This window comes from Mustela lutreola, chromosome 9 (assembly GCF_030435805.1).
Source record: "Mustela lutreola isolate mMusLut2 chromosome 9, mMusLut2.pri, whole genome shotgun sequence".
NCBI lineage: Eukaryota > Metazoa > Chordata > Mammalia > Carnivora > Mustelidae > Mustela > Mustela lutreola.
The window spans coordinates 126530688-126552751 of NC_081298.1; the positions used below are offsets into that span (position 1 = coordinate 126530688).

Below are 22064 nucleotides of genomic sequence, written 5' to 3' on the forward strand. Positions count from 1 at the left end.
AATAATAAACCTCCCAGGGAGAAACCTTCTTACATGTAGATTTATTTGTTTGCAGATGATTCTTTGAGTATACTTTTTTTTTTTTTTTTTAAAGATTTTATTTATTTGAGAGAGAGAGAGAGCATGAGAAAGGGAAGGGTCAGAGGGAGAAGCAGACTCCCTGCCGAGCAGGCAGACTGATGCGGGACTAGATTCCGGGATTCCAGGATCATGACCTGAGCCAAAGGCTTAACCAACTGAGCCACCCAGGCACCCCAATTCTTTGAGTATACTTAATGGGGAATGGAATTGAAAGAAGGGATGAGAGGTAAACAGGAAAGAAATTTATTAGAAAATGTGATACATTAAGTATCCAGGATGATATACTCAGGTTTCTATAAAATTAAATGTATATACATTCTTCTCTAAAATTAAAGAAAGTACAATTCCACATGGTGTATTTGGCTTTCTTTGTAAGCTTCTCTTGGCTTGTTCTTTGTCTCAGGTTGGTCCAGATGGTCTGATGAAGTTAAATGGCTCAGCCCTTAACAATGAGTTCTTCACTTCAGCAGCCCAAGGCTGGAAGGAAAGACTCTCAGAAGGTAAATGTTCAAACTTTGTGCCTCCTAGAGTGTGTATGTACTTGGAGCTACTATGAGGGCATGTTGGCACCTCTGTGCCTCGGCGAGTTTTTGAGCAATTTTAGTAGGCTAAGGACAGGATGTTTCCGTAGCATAGAACTAGCTATCCTGTGTGGAACCCTATACTAACTTTTGTCTGGATCCTATGTAACCAGGTCTGGCTCCAGGTGGAGTCTAGCAATGTTTCTTCAAGAATTCAAAGTCACCTTTGAATTTAGGGAAACTAAAAAAATAGATTTTTAGTCTCTCTTCCTAAAGATTTTGATTCAGTAATTCTAGGTGAATGCCTAGGAATTGAAATTTTAATAAGCAGAGTACAGAATTAGAGTTACAGTGTTCTCTTATGTTTGTTTTTCAGTACACGTGGAATACAAACTAACACTTGAAAGGTCACATGAAGGTGTACCAAGACATAGCCTAAAACAACTGTGAGAAGCTTTAAAATGAATACACTTGTAAGGAGAGCATTAGGAATGCTACTCCTTGCTGACATTTTGTCCGATCAGTAGCATTTAGAGTTACTTGACCAACTGATTAACCTCTGTATTGTTGACTGCAATGTTGATGTTTGCCTTCCTGTGGTTTTTGGGCAGGGTGGGGAGAAGCAATTCTGTGTAGAGATGCTTTCTCACTGATTACTCTGGTCCTGTCTCTTAAAGATTTCCTTGAGCAAAGACCACTTTTTTTTTTCCTGAACTGCAGTCACATAAACACTTTAAAACATACGCATTACTATTACCTTCCTTTAAGAATAATTTGATGAAGGATTTTTGCCCTGCCTAACTCCCCATTTTTTGTCTGTTTGTTTGTTTCGTTTGTTTTGTTTTTGAGAGAAAGAGAGACCAAACAGTAGTAAGAGGGAGGGAGACAGAGGGACAGAAAGAATCTTAAGCAGGCTCTAGGCTCAATGCAGAGCTGGAAGCAGGGCTTGATCTCTGGACGCTAAGATCATGACCTTAGCCAAAATCAGGACTCACCCAGGCGCTCGCGCCCCCTGGTTCCCCCACCACCCAGTTTTTTAAAGTCGGTAATGTCATCAGTGGTACTTTGATTGTTATCAGTGTTTCTTTTTTTTTCTCTTTTTCTTTTTCTTTTCTCTTTTTGCATATGAGCAGTCACTGTTGTGCCTAGTCATATGATCGTATTTTATGAGCAGCAAAAACTTTGAACACTGTACACATGTGAACAGAAGTCAGTATGTTTTATTCCTCATTCTCTCGTATACAGTAGACTCCCTGAAAAAGTAGTTCTGTGTAGATTCTGACAGGCAAAGTCCTCTTTTCTACTCCCGTGCCCAGGACTATGTCCTTCAACACTTTTCCTCTGTATTCTTTTAACCTGAAGAAACCTAAACTTGAACACTACCATTTCTATCTATTTTTCCTTGACGTCCTGGGTATTAGAGTATAAAAAAGAGCAGGCTTTCTGAGCCGCAGTTTGAAGATGGCCTACCCAAGAGATTCAGGTGTCCTCTGCTGTCGGAGTGGGAGGGATGGAGGTAGATAGTGGTGTATGCAAGTAAATGTCATATTCAGAGCGGGGCGGTCATTGGCATGTTCAGTGCCTTATGCCAGGGCACTAGAATGGTATAGTTTTCTAACTGAAAACTGACCACTCCCAGATAACTCCCTGCCGTTTTAGTGGAACCTCGGCTGCCTGGAAGCTGGGTCCTGGGTCACAGCTGTTCATTATGCAGTACGAGACAAAAGGCACAAAATACAACTTGCCTAAGGGAAGCAGAACTTTAAAATTACAGAATGCCCAATGGTATTATTTACTGAAACCATGTGACTCTTTAAGAAATGACAAATTCAAGGTTAGTGATAAATCTGTAGGGAGTATGATGTTTGGAGCAGGAGGGAGGTGCTGTAAGAGAAGCCCAGAGGAAAGACACAGGTGGCCTCAGCTGAGCACTGGCAACTGCTCACGGTGGTGTGTAAGCACTGGATGTCCCCCAGTGGCTTCTAGGGGCTTCTTTCCAGTGAGAAATTGGGGGAAATTTCTCTAACTTACACATGATAGTATTCTGACTCCTGCACCAGTTTTTTACAAATATTTAAAAGTTTAAAAAAGCATATTTTTGTTGAATATCCTTTTTTTCCCTTTTTTACATTACAGGTGAGTTTACACCTGAGATGCAGGTGAGAATTCGCCAAGAGATTGAGAAGGAGAAAAAAGTAGAGCCATGGAAAGAACAATTCTTTGAAAGCTACTATGGTCAAAGGTAATACCAAGACAGGTTCTATAAACCAAATGTGAATTCCTACATATGTGTCACACAGTGTTTCATTTTAACCAGCTTTGCAGAAATTCTAGTCCTCAATTTCCTTCTATTATTATACCAGGTTTTTTTCTTTTTTTAAAAAAAGATTTTATTTATTTATCTTACAGAGAGAGTGAGAGACAGAGACAGAGCATGAGGAGGCAGAAGGAGGCAGAGGGAGAGGGAGAAGCAGACTCCACACTGAGCAGGGCACCTGCCACGGGGCTTGATCCCAGGACCAGGGATCCCCTGGGATCGTGACCCGAGCCAAAGGCAGATGCTTAACCTGCGTATTTTTCTTCTTAACCAAGATATTTTTTTCTTTTTATGAATCACGGATGTACAAAATTGGGTTACTCTTGACACGTTATTGTTGTGGGTGGGATGTTTCATTTAAAAAAAATTATTATCTCGAATTGGAGTCCCTTTCTTTGAATAGTCTGAATTGTTCTTCCAGTAAGTTTATAAGTTAAAAGAACACTGAAGTTTTTTTCTAATAGTTAATTATCCCACGAGATGGTAGTTCATCTAGAATCACCAAGGAGTTCTAGGAATCCCGTAATATGAACCATTATACCCAGGGCATCAATAAACAACCTCTTCTCTCTAGAAAGCACTCTGGCAGGTCTTCATAGCTGCATGAAGGTACAAACTCTGTTCTCAAGAGGATGATTTTCCTAATAAAATCTCAAGGGGATTTATTTTCCTAATAAAAAATCTAAGTAGGGGCACCTGGGCTGCTCAGTCAGTTAAGCTGCTGCCTTTGGCTCAGATCATGATCCCAGGGTGCTGGGATCAAGCCCCACATCGGGCTCTCTGCTCAGCAGGGAGCCTGCGTCCCCCCCCTCTCTCTGCCTGCTTCTCTGCCTACTTGTGTTCTCTCTGTCAAATAAATAAATAAAATCTTTAGAGAAAAATCTAACTAAAATGTTAATGGGGGCATTTAAATAGATGACAGTGGAGCTCCGTTGTTTGAGGTAGAATTGAACATCCAGAGAGTTACTGGTTTGTCTCCCTTGTCTTCTGCATACCTAATGGCAGACCTTAAGGACACTCTGTAACCACAGTTTGACAACTACTGGCTCTTTTTCTTATCTCCCAGTAGTTCATCAATCCCCTTTATGGTTACGTAGGAAGTGGTTCCTTTTGTGGTTAAGAGTCTCCCGTATGGGCTCGCCTGGCTGGCTAAGTTGGTAGAGTGTGCAACTCTTTTTTTTAATTTTTTAATATTTTATTTATTTATTTGACAGAGAGAGGCTTAGTAAGAGGGGCAACACAAACAGGGCGAGTGGGAGAGGGAGAAAGCAGGCCTCCTGCTGAGCAGGGAGCCTGACGCGGGGCTTGATCCCAGGATTCTGGGATCATGACCTTACCCAAAGGCAAACGCTTAATGACTGAGCCACTCGGACGCCCCTGAGTGTGCAACTCTTAATATTGGGATTGTGTGTTTGAATCCCATGTTGGTCTTAAAAAAGAGTCTCATATATTGATATTTCTACACTCTTGGTATGAGTTTTGAGCCTTTCTACAGAAATGATAGTATTTCCATTAGACTCTTGTCACAGATGTCACTCCGTAGATATTGTACATTCCCTCCATAGGCAGATAGAGCATTGTAGCAGTTTTGGGGTCTTTCTGTTTTCATCTGTACCTTTTTTTGGCCAGCATTTACAGGAGGACTGTTTTTTGGTTTTGTTTGTTTTTGTTTTTGTTTGTTTTTTTGTTTTTGTCTATTTTTGTTGTTAGCCACTCTATCTCAGAGGTGCAGTACTGATCATTTGAAGTCACCAAAGAGGGTCTCCTGCCTTTGCTTGTTTAAACAATGTGCTAAAAGACTACAAGGGGTCTCTGATGACCTCTGCTGAGTAGCCTAATTCCAATGGGGCCACACTGTGGAAGTCCCAGTTTACCATTACTCCTAGGACAGCTCAGAGTCATTGGTCTCAGCATTATGGAACTATACTAAGTGAAGTGTAAATGGGCGTCCAGAAATCCCAGAGTTCAAATTTTCAACCTCTGGAAAACATTGACAGCCACCTCCTCCTGTCTCCTCAGGGGCCCGTAGACTTCGTGGGCCGTCCTTTCTGCAGGTGCTACAGAGCAGAGTTGATGAGGGTGCGTGGGTCTCGGCCTTCTTTCACTTCCTTCGCGGGTAGTCTGTGACGCTTGCCTCTAGACGTGGTAGCCCCTTTTATAAGCATAAATAATAATGACAATTAATAGTATCAAGCTTTAATATGTGCTAGGTACTGTTCTAAGTACTTTATATGCATTAATTTAATCACACCAATAATACAAAGTATGAACCTCAGTATATGATGAGGAAACTGAGATACAAAAGACTAGTGACTGACTTAATGTCACATGTGTGTATCAGAGCCCGGTTTTGCCTCCAAACACTTGAGATCCAGAGCTTCACTAATCATAATCGTAATAATGGTGATGATATATGAGGAAAAGCTACTCTGTGTCAGGGTTTCTTCCAGGCATTGCCATATACTATCATCTCCTAATACTAAACATGGGCCATTTCTCAACTAGGATATTTTTTTCTTTTAGTTCTGGTTTGAGCCTTGAGGATTCAAAGAAATTGACAGCCTCACCCAGCGATCTCAAAGTAAAGAAAACCCCAGCTGAGCAACCAAAATCCATGCTTCCATCAGAGGCCTCGCCTGTCAGTGTTGTCCCAGGAATTCCCCAGTTAGGGTCAAAAGAAGAAGTGGTACAAATGCCATCCCCAGTAAGAAAAGAAGAGCATGAAAGCCAAGATATGGTGCAACCAAACCCCAAATCCACAGAGCCCCTGCTTCCCTCAGCAAGCAATATGCAAGAGCTTAGCAGTGTTCTCCCCATCCAGTGCCCAAAGGATGACAGTTTCTTGGAGCAGAAGCCAGTTGCCTCTGCTGAACAGGAGTCTGAGAAAGAGAATCATCTCACCACAGCTCCTAGTTACAACAAAGATGAAGGCCAAGAAGCTTTAATTACGTCCCCAAACAAACCCAAGAGTCCCGGGGTGGAAAAACCGGTAATGAAGCCCATGGCAGAAACTGGTTCACAGGAGATCGCAGCAAAAGACCCTCCATCGGCCCCGGTTGATCACAGCCCAGAAAGCCTCAAGAGGAAGTCTTGCATCCAAGAAGAGGGCCCCGTGAGCTGGGAGAAGAGGCCACGTGTCACGGAGAATCGCCAGCACCAGCAGCCATTTCAAGTCTCGCCACAGCCCTTTCTCAGTAGAGGGGACAGGATCCAGGTGCGAAGAGTACCACCTCTCAAGGTAAGAGAGAGGGAAGGATTGAAAAAGAGAAAGTGTCTGAACACTAAGTTTCTGGTCTTACTTAATACCAAGTCATTCGTGGTATTTTTAACACAGAAGCAGTTGTATATATTTGATAAACACGTAACTGCGTTCTTACATGAACAAAATTATGACTAAAGAGGCATTTAGAACTGCATTCCTACAGATCTTTATTAGTGTTTTGGTAGTAAGGAAAGTTTCTGGATATCTAACTAACGTGGACCACCTCCACCCATCCTCCTGGCTGGCCACTCTTAAGATAGTTGTGGACATTATTCTGTCTCATGTGACAAAACAAGAAATATAATAATAAACAGAAGGAAGCCCTTGGTGTGATCAAGAGATCTTTGTAGCAAGAGCCATGACATTTTAAGTGTACCGTGGTCCTTTTCTTATTGCCATAACTGATTGGATGTTCTTTGGCTCTAGAACTACCTTTAGTTCCCCCCTCTTAAAGAAAACCTGTGTGGCTGCTGTTACTTGAGGGACATCAGTAAGGTAGACTAGCCTTGCTAAGCTCTGCTGCTAAGGCTTTGTCCCTGACTTTCATGTTAGCATTCTGTTGCTACTTAGCAAATATTTCACATTCATAAAGCGGTATCCTTATCTAAGTATACAAGAGTGCATCTAACCAGTAGTGAGCCCTTTAAAGCCCAAACACATTTTTACTTCTGACCTAAAGGTTTACTAATACTTGGGCTTGTGCTTAAGATCAGTTTGCAGTTCATTTTTTCACTTAGTAAATAGTATATATTAATAAGTTTTTATTAGTGGTGTTTATTAATACTGTTGTGTCTACTGTCAGCCCAGACATTGGGTTCATTCACGTTAGAAATATAAATAGAAAAAAAAGCCACATAGAAATACTTTTTCCCTCTTTTTTATTTAACTTAGATGAACCAAAGCTAGTTCCATCAGATAATATTCCTTAGAGACATTCAGTTGCTAGTACTTGACCCATTTAATTTACTATCTCTTTTTCTCTCGTGTTGCTTCTTAATTACTAACTGTATGACGTTCTCATTACTTTTTAATTTTAAGATTTATGCACTTAGGAATCTCCCTTTTAAAAAAAAAAAAATGTTTGCCACTTTTCCACCATTAACATACTTTGCATGCTTTGCCAGAGATTGTGATTTTTTAATGAAAATCACTTTACAATTCTTTTATCCCCCACTCTTCCTGTTACAAAAATATTAGAAACCTTTCTGTAATGAGTGTCAGTCAGAACTTCTGTGTGGGCCTGAGAGTTGAATCACATTTCAGGTCTTACTTAATATACATGATACTGTGAGATGTGTCATTTCTCTTTCCTCATCTTTATAGAGACTGACTTACATCTGCTTGGTCTGCTTCCCTAATCCAGAGAGGCTCCACACTGAAAATTAAAGTCCACCATGACGTGTTATTGTTACTCAGTTTTTTCCCTTTCTTTTGTTTTCTTCTTCTTCCTTATACCCTCCACCCCCCTGCAGAATACTTTTTACCAGAAGTTGCTTTAATAACTCTTCCCCTTAGACCTGTATCTCAAATTCCACTTTCTTTGTTTCTTTTTTTTTTCTTTTTAAAGATTTTATTTATTAGACAAAAAGAAGAGACACAGCGAGAGAGGGAACACAAGCAGGGGGAGTGGGAGAGGGAGAAGCAGGCTTCCTGCAGAGCAGGGATCTCAGTGTAGGGCTCAATCCCAGGACCCTGTGATGGTGACCTGAGGCAAAGGCAGATGCTTAGTCATCTGAGCCACCCAGGCACCCCATCAAATCCTACTACGTTCTTAGACAAAACTTACTGTAATTTATAACAGAGCAAAATCTTCTAACCAAAACTTAAGTAGAAAAATAAAATCTTATTACAAATGTTATACGTGTGTATATATGTTATATACATGCATATGTATGCACTTACATGTTATAACATGGATGTCTGTACCATAATACGTATAGAGAGATGGAAAACGGTGTTTCCTATTTGGTATGCATCTGTTCTATTTTATTAAGATTTTGTTTATTTATTTGAGAGAAAGAGCGAGGGAGAGCTAACAAGTGGGAATGGGAGCCGGGCTGGGGGGTGGTGGGGGAGAGGGAGAAGCAGGTTCTCCAGGGAGCAGGGAACCCAACGTGGGGATCCATCCCATGACTCTGAGATCATGACCTGGGCTGAAGGCAGGGACTTAACCAACTGAGCCACTCAGGCGCCCCATCTTTTCAGGATACATGAAGAAAATCGACCTTGCTTTATCAGGGTGGGGCTTCTTGTTTATTTGTTACCAATGCCCAGACAACATAAACAGGTTGTAGAGCTATCTACAGGAGACATTACCAAGGGGCAACATTTGCTTCTTTCCCTCTGTTGGTAGCTTCTGAAATACTGTGCAGTTAGATGTAAAAGCGATTCAGTGCTAAGAGATTAGGTACATGTCCTGATGTGAGATGTGTGGACTGTGACAGCTGTGACATGATCCCATAGCTCTGACTTCTGCGTGACAGAGAATCTGTTTCTCAGAACTATTGACCTTTTGAGAAATGGATATTGCAAATAATGAAAAATTTTTAGTGACTTTATTATTCTTAACTTAAGGACTTCCGGAAGGATGACATGCATTTTCTTAGAGCCCTTTGGCTTAAAATTTTTTTTTTTTTTTAAATTAAATGCCCTGTAACATCTGTCACAGTTATTTGCTCCTTTAAATTCTAACAACTTACTAGAAGAGTCCAGGCTTTGATGCATTCTCATTTAAGTCTGATAGCTTCCAAAGTATTGTTTCAGACAGGAGTCAGATTCCTTTCAGCTACAGTATTTTATGCTGTGAAAATCAGTGGTTTCAAACTCGGTGATGTAGCAGAGTTTCCCAGGAAGTGTTTCAGAAGTGGATATTTTCTCTAGAGTTCTAATTTGTCAGTTTTGGGAGAGGACCCAGAGCACATTTATTTTTAAACAGCTCCCCAAGTAAGTATAAAGGCAGCCACGGGTGAAAATGACTGTGGCGAACATTATATACGTTCTGTCTATACTCCCTTCGTCTGGATGGACAGAGTGGGGTACATCTGTGGATCCCACATGTCTACCTTCCGGTGCTATCTAGACACCTCTGTCATTGAGCTAACTCAGCTTCTCTGGTTAAGTGTGCATGTGTGGATGTGCATAGAGCAGAAGAGAGCAAGAATTTTCCTCGCAGCTTAGCAGGAGAGCTAAGAAGAAAAAGACAGTGGTGCAGTGCTGTATGCTGCTTCTCTCACGCATGCATGCGAAAGTGCAAATACCCTGGGAGGTCTGAACCTTAAGTAATAAGCTGTCGTGAGTAGCAATGCCAGGAGGAGGGAGTTGTGTTGAGAAAAGAGGCATAGGGATTCGGGGTGGGGAGGGTGTCAAGGGACGAGAGGCTTTGGCCCCAGGAGAGGAGGTGGAAGGACCCTAGGGGCACAGTCGCGTTGCTGTCTCCACTCTTAGGTCTCTCGGCCATGGACCTCCCATTTGCGTCACTGGTGTGCAGTGGTTACTGGAACAATTTAAGTGTTCTGGAAGTTGTGTTTTTCTTGTCGATGAAAACTAAGCTCCGGGTTTTTATCTCCCTCCTCCTTTCAGATCCCGGTCTCCAGAATCTCCCCCATGCCTTTTCCTACATCGCAGGTCTCTCCCAGGGCTCGTTTTCCAGTCTCCATCACTAGTCCTAACAGAACAGGAGCCAGAACTCTCGCAGACATCAAAGCAAAAGCCCAGCTGGTCAAAGCACAGAGGGCTGCCGCCGCCGCCGCTGCTGCCGCCGCCGCCGCCGCCGCCGCCGCCGTTGGAGGGACCATTCCGGGACCTGGCCCCGGGGGCGGACAAGGTCCAGGAGAGGGAGGTGACAGGAAAACTGCTGGAGGAGGGAGTCCAGACTCAGACAGAGGCTGCAAACCTGGAAAGAGCCCCACACTGGAATTGGCAGGAACTGGAAGCAGGGGAGGTACGAGAGAGCTTTTACCCTGTGGTCCAGAGTCTCAGCCCCAGTCTGAGACCAAGAGCCCAGACCAGGCACAGCCTCCTCGTGTCTCTGGAGCACAACTACAGCAAGCCCCCTCAGGGCCTCCAGCAGCTGCCGGTGGAGGAGCGCACGCAAGCGTCCCCTCTCCAGCCCGCACTGACGCCCCCCCAGCAGCTGTAGGGCAGCTGACGAACGAACGGCTGAATCCCCCGGGGGCAGCGGCCGCGGTGGCCTCTCTCACCCACCTGCAAGCTCCCGGGACCTGCCGGCAGGAGACCGCGCCCTCTGCGCCCACAGAGCCTGCTCTCCGCTCAGGTGCCTCACCTGTTCGTTTTGTGGCCGATGGCACCGTCGAGCCCAGTGCAGGTTCTGGTAGGAATGTGCCAGACCCTTCAGCCTCAGCAGAGACATCTGCTGGCGCTTCAGCAGCTGTGCCTCCCTCTCCTTTAACATCTTTATTGACCGCAGCCACTTTAGAAAAGCTTCCTGTACCCCAGGTCAGTGTAAGTGTAGCACCGACGGGATCGGCTCCATCCTCGAGCACTTTGCCAGTAGCTTCTAGCCTTAAAACTCCAGGAACGTCTTCAAATTTGAATGGACCCCTGTCAAGGCCAAGCTCTAGTATCCCTGCGAATAACCCTTTGGTCACTCAGCTGCTTCAGGGCAAGGATGTTCCCATGGAGCAAATTCTGCCTAAACCTCTCACCAAAGTTGAAATGAAAACTGTTCCACTGGCCATGAAAGAGGAGCCGGGGGCAGCAGTGTTCACAGGCAGTGGCGCCGCCGAAAACAGCAGCAGAGAGGAAGGTAGCGAGAGGCAGTGTCTCCCGGCGCTGCAGCAGCTGGGTAAAGCCTTGCCAAGTACGCAGCTCCCCCAGGTTCCAAGACCCCTGCAGCTCTTTTCAGGTAAGGACCTGAGGGACTCTAGCATCGACGCACACCAGTACCAGGAAGGCCTCAGCAAAGCTACCCAAGATCAGATCCTTCAGACTCTCATCCAGAGGGTTCGGAGGCAGAACGTTCTCCCATTTGTGCAGCCCTCCCAGTTCAACTTCACTCACTCAGGTTTCCCGTTAGAAGACATCTCCACAAGCCAGAGGTTCATGCTGGGTTTTGCTGGCAGAAGGACATCGAAGCCTGCAATGGCAGGTCACTACTTACTTAACATTTCCACCTATGGCCGGGGTTCAGAGAGCTTGAGGAGGACCCATTCTGTAAACCCCGAAGACCGTTTGTGTCTAAGTAGCCCCACAGAGGCCTTGAAAATGGGATACACAGACTGTAAAAATGCCGCCGGAGATAGCAGCAGCGGCAAAGAAGATACCGACGAGGAAAGTTCTGGTGACGAGCAAGAAGCCATCATGGTGAAGGAGGAACCCCAGGCTGCCCAGGGTCCTGGCAAGTGTGAAGCAAGTTCGGGAACCCACAGCAGAGAAGCCCTCTCCGCCAGTGATTGTTTGGCAAAAAAGAACGTGAAGGCGGAGACACCTGTGCACGAGCAGACCACATTAAGCAAGGAGAATTACCTGTTCACGAGGGGCCAGACATTTGATGAAAAGACGCTAGCCAGAGATTTTATTCAGGCCGCCCAGAAACAGATGGCCCATGCGGTGAGAGGCAAGACGATGCGTAGCAGCCCTGAGCTTTTCAGTTCGACTGCCCTTCCTCCGACCGCAGACAGTCCTACCCATCAGCCTCTCCTCCTCCCGCCGCTGCAGACCCCGAAGCTGTACGGAAGCCCCAGCCAGATCGGGCCAAGCTACAGAGGCATGATCAATGTCTCCACCTCGTCCGACATGGACCATAACTCGGCTGTCCCGGGGATGCCGGACTGTAGCCAGGTGGCCAGCAACGTAGGCGATGTCATGTCCTTTTCGGTGACTGTCACTACCATCCCTGCTAGCCAAGCGATGAATCCCAGCAGCCATGGCCAGTCCATTCCGGTTCAGGCCTTTTCAGAAGAGAACAGCATAGAGGACACACCTTCGAAATGTTACTGCCGATTGAAAGCCATGATCATGTGCAAGGGGTGTGGAGCGTTCTGCCACGACGATTGCATTGGCCCCTCGAAACTTTGTGTCTCTTGCCTTGTCGTTCGGTAACAAGACTAGAAAGAGGATACCTGGGGAGGAGGCAGGGAGGGAAGGATTGATGAGATGTGGGGTCTTTTGCGTCCTTTCGGAATCACAGAAATAAATAAGTAGGTTTCAGTTGTCTTAAGAGACAAATGTTACTTAATCAGGAATACAGAGTACAGATCTTACATTATAGAGGAAGAGCACCTTGTATAGTAAGTCTAGGTCAAGCAAGACTTCGTGAATTTGTGACAAGTTTGCACTTACGAAATCATGTAAATATGTCACATTTTGTTTTAACATTGTTTTCCCAAGTGTTTAGGTAATGATGTATTTGAATTCAGATTTATGTTCTGCTTCACGTGACTCTGAGAAAAGTTTAATGCCATGCATGGTTAAAGGAAGCGGTCTCTCTTCTCTCCCTTTCCTAAGAGGCCAGGGAAAGGAAGGAATGAAGGAATGGTCTGGAGAAATGACCATTCCAAGCTGATTATGTCATGTCGGGCTGACTGCAGGCTTTACATAAGATTATTCAGCCTTGGCGGGATTTGGATTCAGGGTTTACTCCATCCCTTTACCTTAAACAGAACCTCTTAAGTTCAAATTTTTGATACTGTTTTAATTTTACAGGTAGTAATTCAGACTCTGAAAGCTCTTGACCTGGTTCTTGGCTTCCACAAATGAGTACTGTCGCCAAGCTCTCTGCTGGCAATTCATGTCCCCCACAAGAATTGAGGGCGCCCCGCCCTCAAGGCCCCCTGCCCTGCCCTGAGAACGTGAATATGGCCCAGGATGGGTATGCACCCCCACACCCTGGCCCCTGCTGTTAGCGGGGCCTGTGCGGGGCAGCAGTTCTAGCAGTAACATCCAGGAACTCAGTCACGGGCGCTTACAAACATGGGGGTGGTGGGGGGCATGCTAGGAGAGCAGGAGCAAAGAGTGTTAGGGACAGGGTGATTTGAACTGTGCGTTTGGTTGGGCAGGGCCTCAAAAAGTGCAGGAACTGAACATAAAGAATTTCGGAAAACGATTTTAACACTAGAAGCAAGGTAGCCTCTCTCTTCCTCTTCTTGCCCAACCCTGTTCCCTCACGGTCTGTAGTCCAATGTTGTGCAGGAGGGAAAGCGCCTTGTTGCCACATTTGCCTGTTCTGTTAAGCCTGTTTTGACCTCCCAGGCATCTGAGGAGTGATCTTACTAGATACTACTTTGAACACAATGTGTGTGTGTACGTACACACACACACAAACACACATACACACACACAGAGTAAAAGTTAGACACTTCTGCTGTTCTAAAAAACATATCCTCTGTTTTAGATTACTGCTGTCTATGCACTAGGAATCTCTAATGTAAAGGGCTTCAGTAAATGGTTAAGGGAACATCTAGAAAGGAAGAGAAATTAACTCCAAAGTTTGTTGCTTGTTTTTGTTGGTTCTTTTTGGTTTTCCTTTGTTGTTTTTTAAATCTTGTCGCCAGTGACTGAAGAGTTTTTGAGAACATACATTTAGGTCCTGGTTAAAGAACATTAAAATGAATCTACAGTTTGCCACAATTCGGTATTGAAGAATTGGGTATTGCATTGTGCATCATTTGCATATTGATTTCAAGTTTCCCGATTTCAAGTGTGTAAAGTAAGAATATTACTGCAGCCTAGTACACTTACGGCTGTGCTTAGTGTTCAGGATGTGATACTTACCAAGTGCAGAACAGTGTAAATTTACTAAGTCACATTCCAGATTAGGAGAAAGTAGACAGTAATACTCTTTGCTCGCCCCGTTCTGTTCCCCATTCTTCCCCTGTATGCTTTTAATACTTTTGAACCCCATAAGAAACCTATTTGACTGTTTTCAGTTTTTGCTTCTGTTATTTTTTGTGGCTCAAGGCAAATACGAGATTATTTGTTCTAGTTTTAGCCAAGACAATAGGATGTCCTCCTTAACTTCCCTTTTTCTTCCAGCACACACATAGCTAAAAAATACGAAGGCTCCAAGGATCCTGGGATAAGGAGTAAGTTCTTTAGCCACGATCCAGTAAGAAAGAAACATGGTTCGGTTCCCCAAACTTTCAGTACTCGGGGTAGATCCAAGGGCAGGGGCGAAAAGGACCTATTATTGCTGGTTAAAACTCTCCACGCTCAGCTTCTTCACTCCCCACGCCAGTGCCAGGCCTGAGGGCTGGTCTGTGTGCTGGAAGTGCCTGAGTATTTCAGAACTGACTCCGTGCTCAATGTGAATTACCAATTCGGATTGATCAAAGTGAACTTTCTTCTTTACACCTTTCCTGTCACAGGAAGCCTCTCCTCCGCAGTTCCTCTAATGTGCGGTTGGACAGACTGACCAGGAGAGGAGGAGAGGGATCAGGGATTTTCACGTCCATTGGGAGAGCAAACCGTATCGTGCCTCTTCTTCTTGACCAGGCTCTTGCAGATCGGTCCTAAGCATTATTATTCCCCAGATTCTCTTAACAACTAATACTCAGCTAATAAAATACTTGCATTTGTGAATGTCCCTAAAACAGGATTTGTCAGCTAGGTACACTGCCTCAATCTTGACCGAATGAGAGACTGGGTTCTCTAGGGTTGGTAGTAAATTGAATACAACCTGTTTGTCTGTGTCACAACAGTGGTTTCAGGTAGAAGGTCATTCATTCTCAGAGCTGAGCAGAAAAACAACAGCAGCAATCCAAACACGTTAACAGTCTGGCCCTTTTGAAAATGAAGCAGTAGAAACAAGAAAAATCTTCATATGATTGAGAGCATGGTACACCGGTATCTTTAAAGCAGTTTTTTTGTCTTAGGTTTTCGGAGTTGCTCTACCTTTCAGCTCAATCCGAAAGGTTGCTAATAAATGCTGAGCTTTTTTTTTTTTTTTTTTTTTTTTTTTTTTTTTTAAATGGCATTTAGTTGCACTATTTCCAGTGACTAGTCAGGCATTATGCCTGATGCTTATGCCTCCAGGGTATGCTTTTCGAGCCTGAGCCTTCCGCTACCTTCCATTGTAGGTCACCCTGGGGAGATAGCATTAACAATAACTATGTCATCTCAGTCTTAATGACTGTTCTGAGTTGTCTACTAGTAGAGAAGGCTCCCTGAATCTGAAAAAAAGAAAAATTTTGATAAAAATTCTCCATCCTGTTAAACAACCTGGGGTGGTTTGCCCTACTTTTCCTTAACCCCCGTGCTCAAGACGCCGAGACTATCCTTGGTATCCCCTGTAACATTTCTAAGAATAAGATCTGGCAAATGGGACATTTTTCTTGGAGAAGGGGAAGTATATTTGCATGGGCTGGCAAGGCACCCAGCTGTAGGGGTTTTAGGAATTATCTCATTCAAATAGCCAAAGGAAGACCTCCTTGTCTTCCCGGGGAGGGTGTATAAATCCATACATACTGATAACTGGACAGTTACCATCCTAATCGTTTATTACTGCCTTTCTCCGCCTTAGAGCCCTTAAAAAACTCTTGGGTGAAATGATTTGTTATAATGAGGGGGGTCCTCTCTGGTCATTACGCCACTATTTATTTCTAGAACTCTTTATCAGTGAGCAGTGCCAGGGTTTCTCTGGGATCTAGAGGTTGCTTTTCATAGCACAGAGGGAGAAGTCCCCGTTGCATTGCAGCAACGGGCTAAGTAAATACTTGGCCAACGGTAGTTTTCAGCTCAATTTATAGAATAGTCCAAAGAGACTGAGAAACATGATGATGGGCAGGGATCTTTTCCTACCATGTTTCAATACCTACGTACCTATTGAAAGGGAACAATAGGTAAAACATTTCCTAAAGTTGAAGTAAGAGCTTCATAGATTCTTGGTTACTTTATTTTTTTTAATGCTTTACATTTGATACAACTATTAAAGATCAATTTTAAAAATAGCTTTCCAGTAATATATTTTAAGTAATATATATTTTAATATCTATGTAAAAAGTGACAGTGGAAGACTTCGATTTCTCATATATGGTATGTTTATGTAGGACCTCACTGTTAAGGCACAAATTATTACAAAGGAAGTTACTCTAAAGACACTCAGATTATTTCCAAAAAAATGCAATAAGGGGAATAGTTTTGGAGTTTATTTTTTATTTTAAAAGAAAATCGACTTATTTACCACAAGCTATTTTTTTTCCTTTGGGCTTATAAGGTTTGTACAGACTGGTTTGGTAAATGCTAAACTTTTGTGTCTTTTGCCTTTTTAAAGGAATTGTTAACATTGGAATTGAGGGTATGTACAGAGAAGTTGGTGTCAACACCATTTAAAAAGTCATATTTTTTCACAGATATAGAAAAATCATTTTACATAAGAATTTTAAGTATTTGCAATAAATATATGTATATAGATTGTATGTATTCATATATTCTTATTTTTCATTTTATTATTAAGTAAAAGATAATTAAAGTGAAAATAAAAACCTTGGAGTTTTTGGTGAATCTTGAGGTCTGACACCCATCTGAGAGCGGGGCGGGAAGGGCTCTCAGCCGTTGCCTTATATTTCCGTTGGAAGATTACTGCAGATTGTCCCGAAGAGTAAAATGAGAGATTCGGTGATAAACAGTTCAGGGTAGCACATTTCTTTCAGAACTCTAGTAAAAATATTAAATCTGCCTAATCTGTCTGTCTCTGTTTTCACCCTTCAACTGTTCCGTCTCTTAACCATGGGATGTTATTGGGAACTTCAAAAACAAATACAAAAACATGGTGCGTGCATTTTTTTTTTTTTTTTTTTTTTAATGTGCCCAGTATTTGCTTCTAAAACAAAGAATGGTTAAGAAAATATCTCAGGGGTAAAGATGGGTTTTTCATTCTCAACAGTGGTTAATAATTCCTTAGCAAACATTCACTGCCACCAGCTTCCAGGTGTAGGGGTATGTGAAGAAACAATGTCATGAAGACCATCGAAAACTTGTTTTCTGTTTCCCAGTTCTTCTCTTAGAAGTGAGTTTCTTAACCAGTTCTATATCCTTCCTGATTGGTCCAGAGAGGGAGTTTCTTAACAAGTTTAGGGCTTTTCCTGATTGATCCGGAAAGCTAGAAGAGCTAGGAGAACTTGGATTTTGATCTCACTAGTGTCATAAAGGGAATTTATGCAAACAAGGACTGAGCCAGGTACTAAGAAGGCTTAATTCCCCTTAGTCCTCATACCTACAGATAGCCTGGATCCTGCTGTTCAAGAGAATTTTGTGGTTGCAAAAACTTGGTTTTCGGATATAATTGAAGGAGCAGAATGGTACCTAGATAGTCTTTGGTCACAAAGGTATCTAGCCCATTCTTTAAAAATGAATATAGACTGGATGAAATAAAAAATGTCAGAATTTCATGAATGTATCTTAGTGACCCATGAAACTGACTTTTTGTTCTAGTTCCCTAGTTCTCCCCATAATCGCTCAGCTGTGATTATTTTCACTGATAAAAAGAGCATATTTTGGAAATTAATAAGGATACAAGAATGCTGTTTAAAAGATCGCCTTGTTATTTTTCAAAAATTGAAATTTCAAACATTGTTGCCCAAAGACATTGAAGATCGTTTACCAGTCCAAGAGAACAGCATTCTAAATCTTTGCTGAAAATATGCTTTTTCTAAAGGAGAATTCTTATGTCTCAGGGAACATCTGCATCCATGTAATTCCCATATATAATAGGAGTGAAAGTGAAATATTTAAATGTGTGTGAACCAGCCCATTATGGCCGTTTCCAGACATGTACTCCCCTACCCCCAGCTTGGCGTTTCTTGTAGATATTTGTAATTATTTAAATGGGCCTCCTACCTCATCAGAAGTGAAATTCATATTCAGGTTAATGACCTAGGGGCCTAAATGTATAGTTAGTTGATCTGCAGTTGAATGAAAGAATGATCTACTAGAACACAACTTCAACTGGACTCCCCAGTCATCCGTTATTTACATCACAGTCCAGAGAGCTGTGTTCGATGATTTGACACTACTTGACCACAAGTGGTTTTAAGAAATAGGATTTTTACATAATGTTTTTTAGCTGGTTTTGTGTACAAATCATGTTATTCACTAGCTCACATAATTCTGGGAGCACCTACTATGTGGTAAGCACTGTACTAAGGTTCGGGTTCTGCAGGGGTAAACAAGCAGCCATATGAATTGTAAAAGGTATTCCTAACAAGGTAGAGGCCATACAGCATGTGTCTAGTTTGGGGCTCAAGGGGTACTGTGTGCTGCCTGTTTCCCAAGCAAATTGAAGGAAATTGAAGTGTAAATGAGTTATCGAAGGGAAGCGTTTGAGACCGTGGATGAAACATTGACAAAACATGAAGTAAGTTAAGGAAAGGCATTGCCCCTAGTGAAATAACAATGTGGACTGAAGATCCGTGTTAATAAAATTTACCTTTTCTGAAAACAATCACTGGAAGATGGAGAATTTTTTTTTTTTAAATTTATTTGACAGAGATCACAAGTAGGCAGAGAGGCAGGCAGAGAGAGAGAGGAGGAAGCAGGCTTCCCACAGAGCCAAGAGCCCAATGCTGGGCTCCGTCCCAGGACCCTGGGATCATGACCCGAGCCCAAGGCAGAGGCTTTAACCCATTGAGCCACCCAGACGCCCCTGGAAGATGTAGAATTCTTAATAGAAACTTCAAGAAATTTCTTAGTAACGTCTCAGTTGAAGAGAATCCCTTTCAATTAATCTGGTCAGTGCGTCCGGGAAGATACTAAAGATGATAGTAACTAACCCTTTCTAATAACCATTAGATAAATAATGCAGCATGCTTGTCACTGATGTTCAAACTGAAAGGAAACTAAAGGGAATTGAAACTTAACCTTGATTTTTATCTTGTACTCTGTTGAGAAGTGTATCCCTTCATTTTATATTGTTAAAGAGATGTTGCATCCGTGTTTTTTTCTCCATAATGGATAAAATTAGTGTACAGAGTTTTATTCTAATACTGTAGAATTGGCTCCCCCACCCCATCTCTAATCACAGAACTTGAATTACAAGAAACTTCAACAGGACTCTACCCCTTTTTTAGTGGCCTAAATTCCCAGTTCTTCCTTTGAGAATTTCTAGTTAAAAAAAAAAGTTTTTAAAGGATAAATCGTTGTATTTTGTTAGTCCTTATTCTTGAATTTTCCTTACCATTTATTGTTGACTTAGGTTGTTGGATTTGTAAGTCAAATTCTACACGCCAAAATAGCCATATTCACCTTTCAGTCAAAGAGGTATTTGGCGAAGTCCACCGTGAAATGCCTCAGCTTTGTCCAGGAAGTAGCACGGTGGGTATCCTGTATTTTCCTAATACTTGTTGACCTTACACAGAAGATTGGTTTTTTTCTATCAAGACTGTTTAAGGAATCTCTATACCTCCTTGGAGCTTTCAGTCTTACCTGTTGAAGGGCATCCCTAGAAAGACTTCCTTGTAACAGGAAGGAGGGACTGGGTCTGCAGGGGGGAGCCAGAGATGACCAGGCTGTGGAGATGGGCTATGACCAGACAGGTAGTTCTCCTGAAGAATAACTTCCACAATGTTCCTGTTCTTCTAACTCAAAAGAGGCTAAAGGGAAATTAAAAACCTGCTGATTCCCATCTTGGCTACAAAACCCAGAAAATGCCTAAGGGAGAAGAAAGGTAAACCCAAGATTGGATTTAAAATAGGTTTAAATAAACTTTCAATTATTCTTAACTTACTCTTTTACGACAATTTTGTAAGGTTTTAGGTTCACATAATGTTAAATTGCCATGATTAGAACATTGATTTGAGACGTTTTATGTGTTAAGTGATGGTTTTCTATTGAATTATCCAGTGGCAGCTTTTGCTGCTGATCAGGATTTAGGGTTGGGCACGGGTTTCTGTTAAATAATGCCCACATTGCTCATAAACACTATTAAGCCAACTTGAGTCAACACTTAATTTTAATAATTTCAATCATGGATCCTCTTCTTAAATATTTAAAATTTAATCCAATAAGAAAGAAATGCATTAAATTTTATCAAAATATTTGAAGATACTTTAGAACTATTATTTTACACAGCCTATTTCCTTTCTATGGGAAGTGTGGTACAAAAAAGCTTTACTTTTTTGCTTGCTTTCCAAAAGCCAGCGTCTGATGTTTTCAGATAGCTAAAGCTTGGGAATGATAGAGTTGGGCTGGCCCTAAGTCATCAATTCTCCTTTTAGGTTTTCTAGCAATAGCAATTTGAAGACACGGGTAGGGACCCCAGCTAAACCTGCATTAATCACTTAACACCAACTTAAAATTAATGAAACTCCCACAGAGTCTCATATTTGGTTTCCCCTTTATTTTGTAAGGAGATAGACTCTGGGCTGGGAAGAAGCTGATAATTTGTTATTTGATAATAAACTACTGATTCTTCAATCAAGTTCTTATTAAATTCACAAAACTCATAGAATCCATGAAAGATCTCGAGTACATGATTAATGAAACTTTAGACATTAAAACCTTTCTCTTAGTCCTAAGTGCTATGACCTGTTTTTTTTTTTTTTTTAAACCATCGTAATCCTGTGACTCACTGCATCACACCCCAAAACTTTCACCAGCACCAAGAGAAATCAGAATGGAAGACATGACCTTAGGCTGGTCTTGCTCACTTTAAAATCTGTGCACACAGGCCTTAGCACTTTGACAGACAAAACTCTGCCTTTTAGCTCCCTCTCACTATCGTCTTTATTCCTCTCACTTCTAGACTGTTCCTTGTCTTGGTTGTATAAAACTACCTTCCTCAGAATTGAATGTATAATGTTTCTGCACATGGGCAAATTGTATTTTCTCCTAATGACTCATTTAAGTTGAATAAAGGCATACAGTTTTACTCTAGCGACCGTGCCTTCTCTTTTCCAAAGAAACCAGATACCATGTTGAATGACCTGTCTGTTGCTCCTTTGCTTGCACCTGATCGCACAATTATCCCTGGGTCCTGGCTCCATTTGGGTCCTACAGAAAGTGCCAGTCTCTAAGCAACATTCAAAGAGCCAAAAAGAAAGTGTTGTGCAGTTTAAGGATAACAAGGAGACCTATACTACAAAGTCACGGTAATCCCAGCAGGGTGGTAATGGCATGAAGACAGACGTACAGACCAAAGAAGTAGAATAGAGAGTCCAGAAATAAGCCTTCACCTATATGATCAAGTGATTCCTGACAAGGGTGCCAAGACCAGTCAATGAGAAAAGGGCAGTCTTTTCGATAAATGTAGTTGGCAAAATTTAATATTCACATGCAAGAGAATGAAATCGGACCCTTACCCTATACCACATACAAAAATTAACTCAAAATTGATCTAAGACCTAAACATTGAAAGCTAAAAATATAAAAAACCTTAGAAGAAAATTAGGAAAGCTTCATAATTTGATCTGACAGTGATTCCTGGCATTTGCCAAAAATACAGGCAATGAAAGAAAAAACAGAAATGGAGTTTCCTTAAAAACTAAAAACTTGTGGGGTTTTTCTGCTTTTTAAATTTTGTTTATATATTTGACAGACACAGCAAGAGAAGGAACACAAGCAGGGGAAGTGGGAGAGGGAGAAGCAGGCTTCCCGCTGAGCAGGGAGCCCAACACAAGGCTCCATCCCCCCATTTGCAGGTCATGACCTGAGCCAAAACCAAGAGCTGTATGCTTAACCGACTGAGCCACCCAGGCACCCCTCCCCTGCCCTTTTTTTTTTTTTTTTAATTTTATTTATTTATTTAGGGGGAAGGAGAGAAAAGCTAGTACACGCCAGTCCAGAAGCAGGGGGAGAGGCAGAAAGGGAGAAAGAGAATCCCAAGCAGACTGTTCACTGAGCACAGAACCCCATGGGGGGCTTAATCCCATCACCCTGAAATCATAATCTGAGCGGAAGCCATGAGTCAGACGCTTAACTGAATGAGCCACCC

At 42.4% G+C, this 22064-nt stretch overlaps 1 protein-coding gene across 4 annotated transcripts in view; it reads left to right on the top strand.

Annotated features, from left to right (window-relative positions):
- The window catches only part of ASXL2 (ASXL transcriptional regulator 2), a 138038-nt gene extending 117031 nt beyond the window's left edge, over positions 1–21007 (top strand). For all 4 annotated transcript variants that reach the window (XM_059132446.1, XM_059132447.1, XM_059132449.1 and 1 more), the window contains 4 exons: positions 485–581; positions 2739–2844; positions 5443–6157; positions 9761–21007. In XM_059132446.1, coding sequence (XP_058988429.1) covers positions 485–581; positions 2739–2844; positions 5443–6157; positions 9761–12241 — 3399 coding nt within the window. In that variant the 3' untranslated portion in view covers positions 12242–21007. The remainder of the gene's footprint in view (positions 1–484; positions 582–2738; positions 2845–5442; positions 6158–9760) is intronic.
- Positions 21008–22064: the final 1057 nt, after the last annotated feature.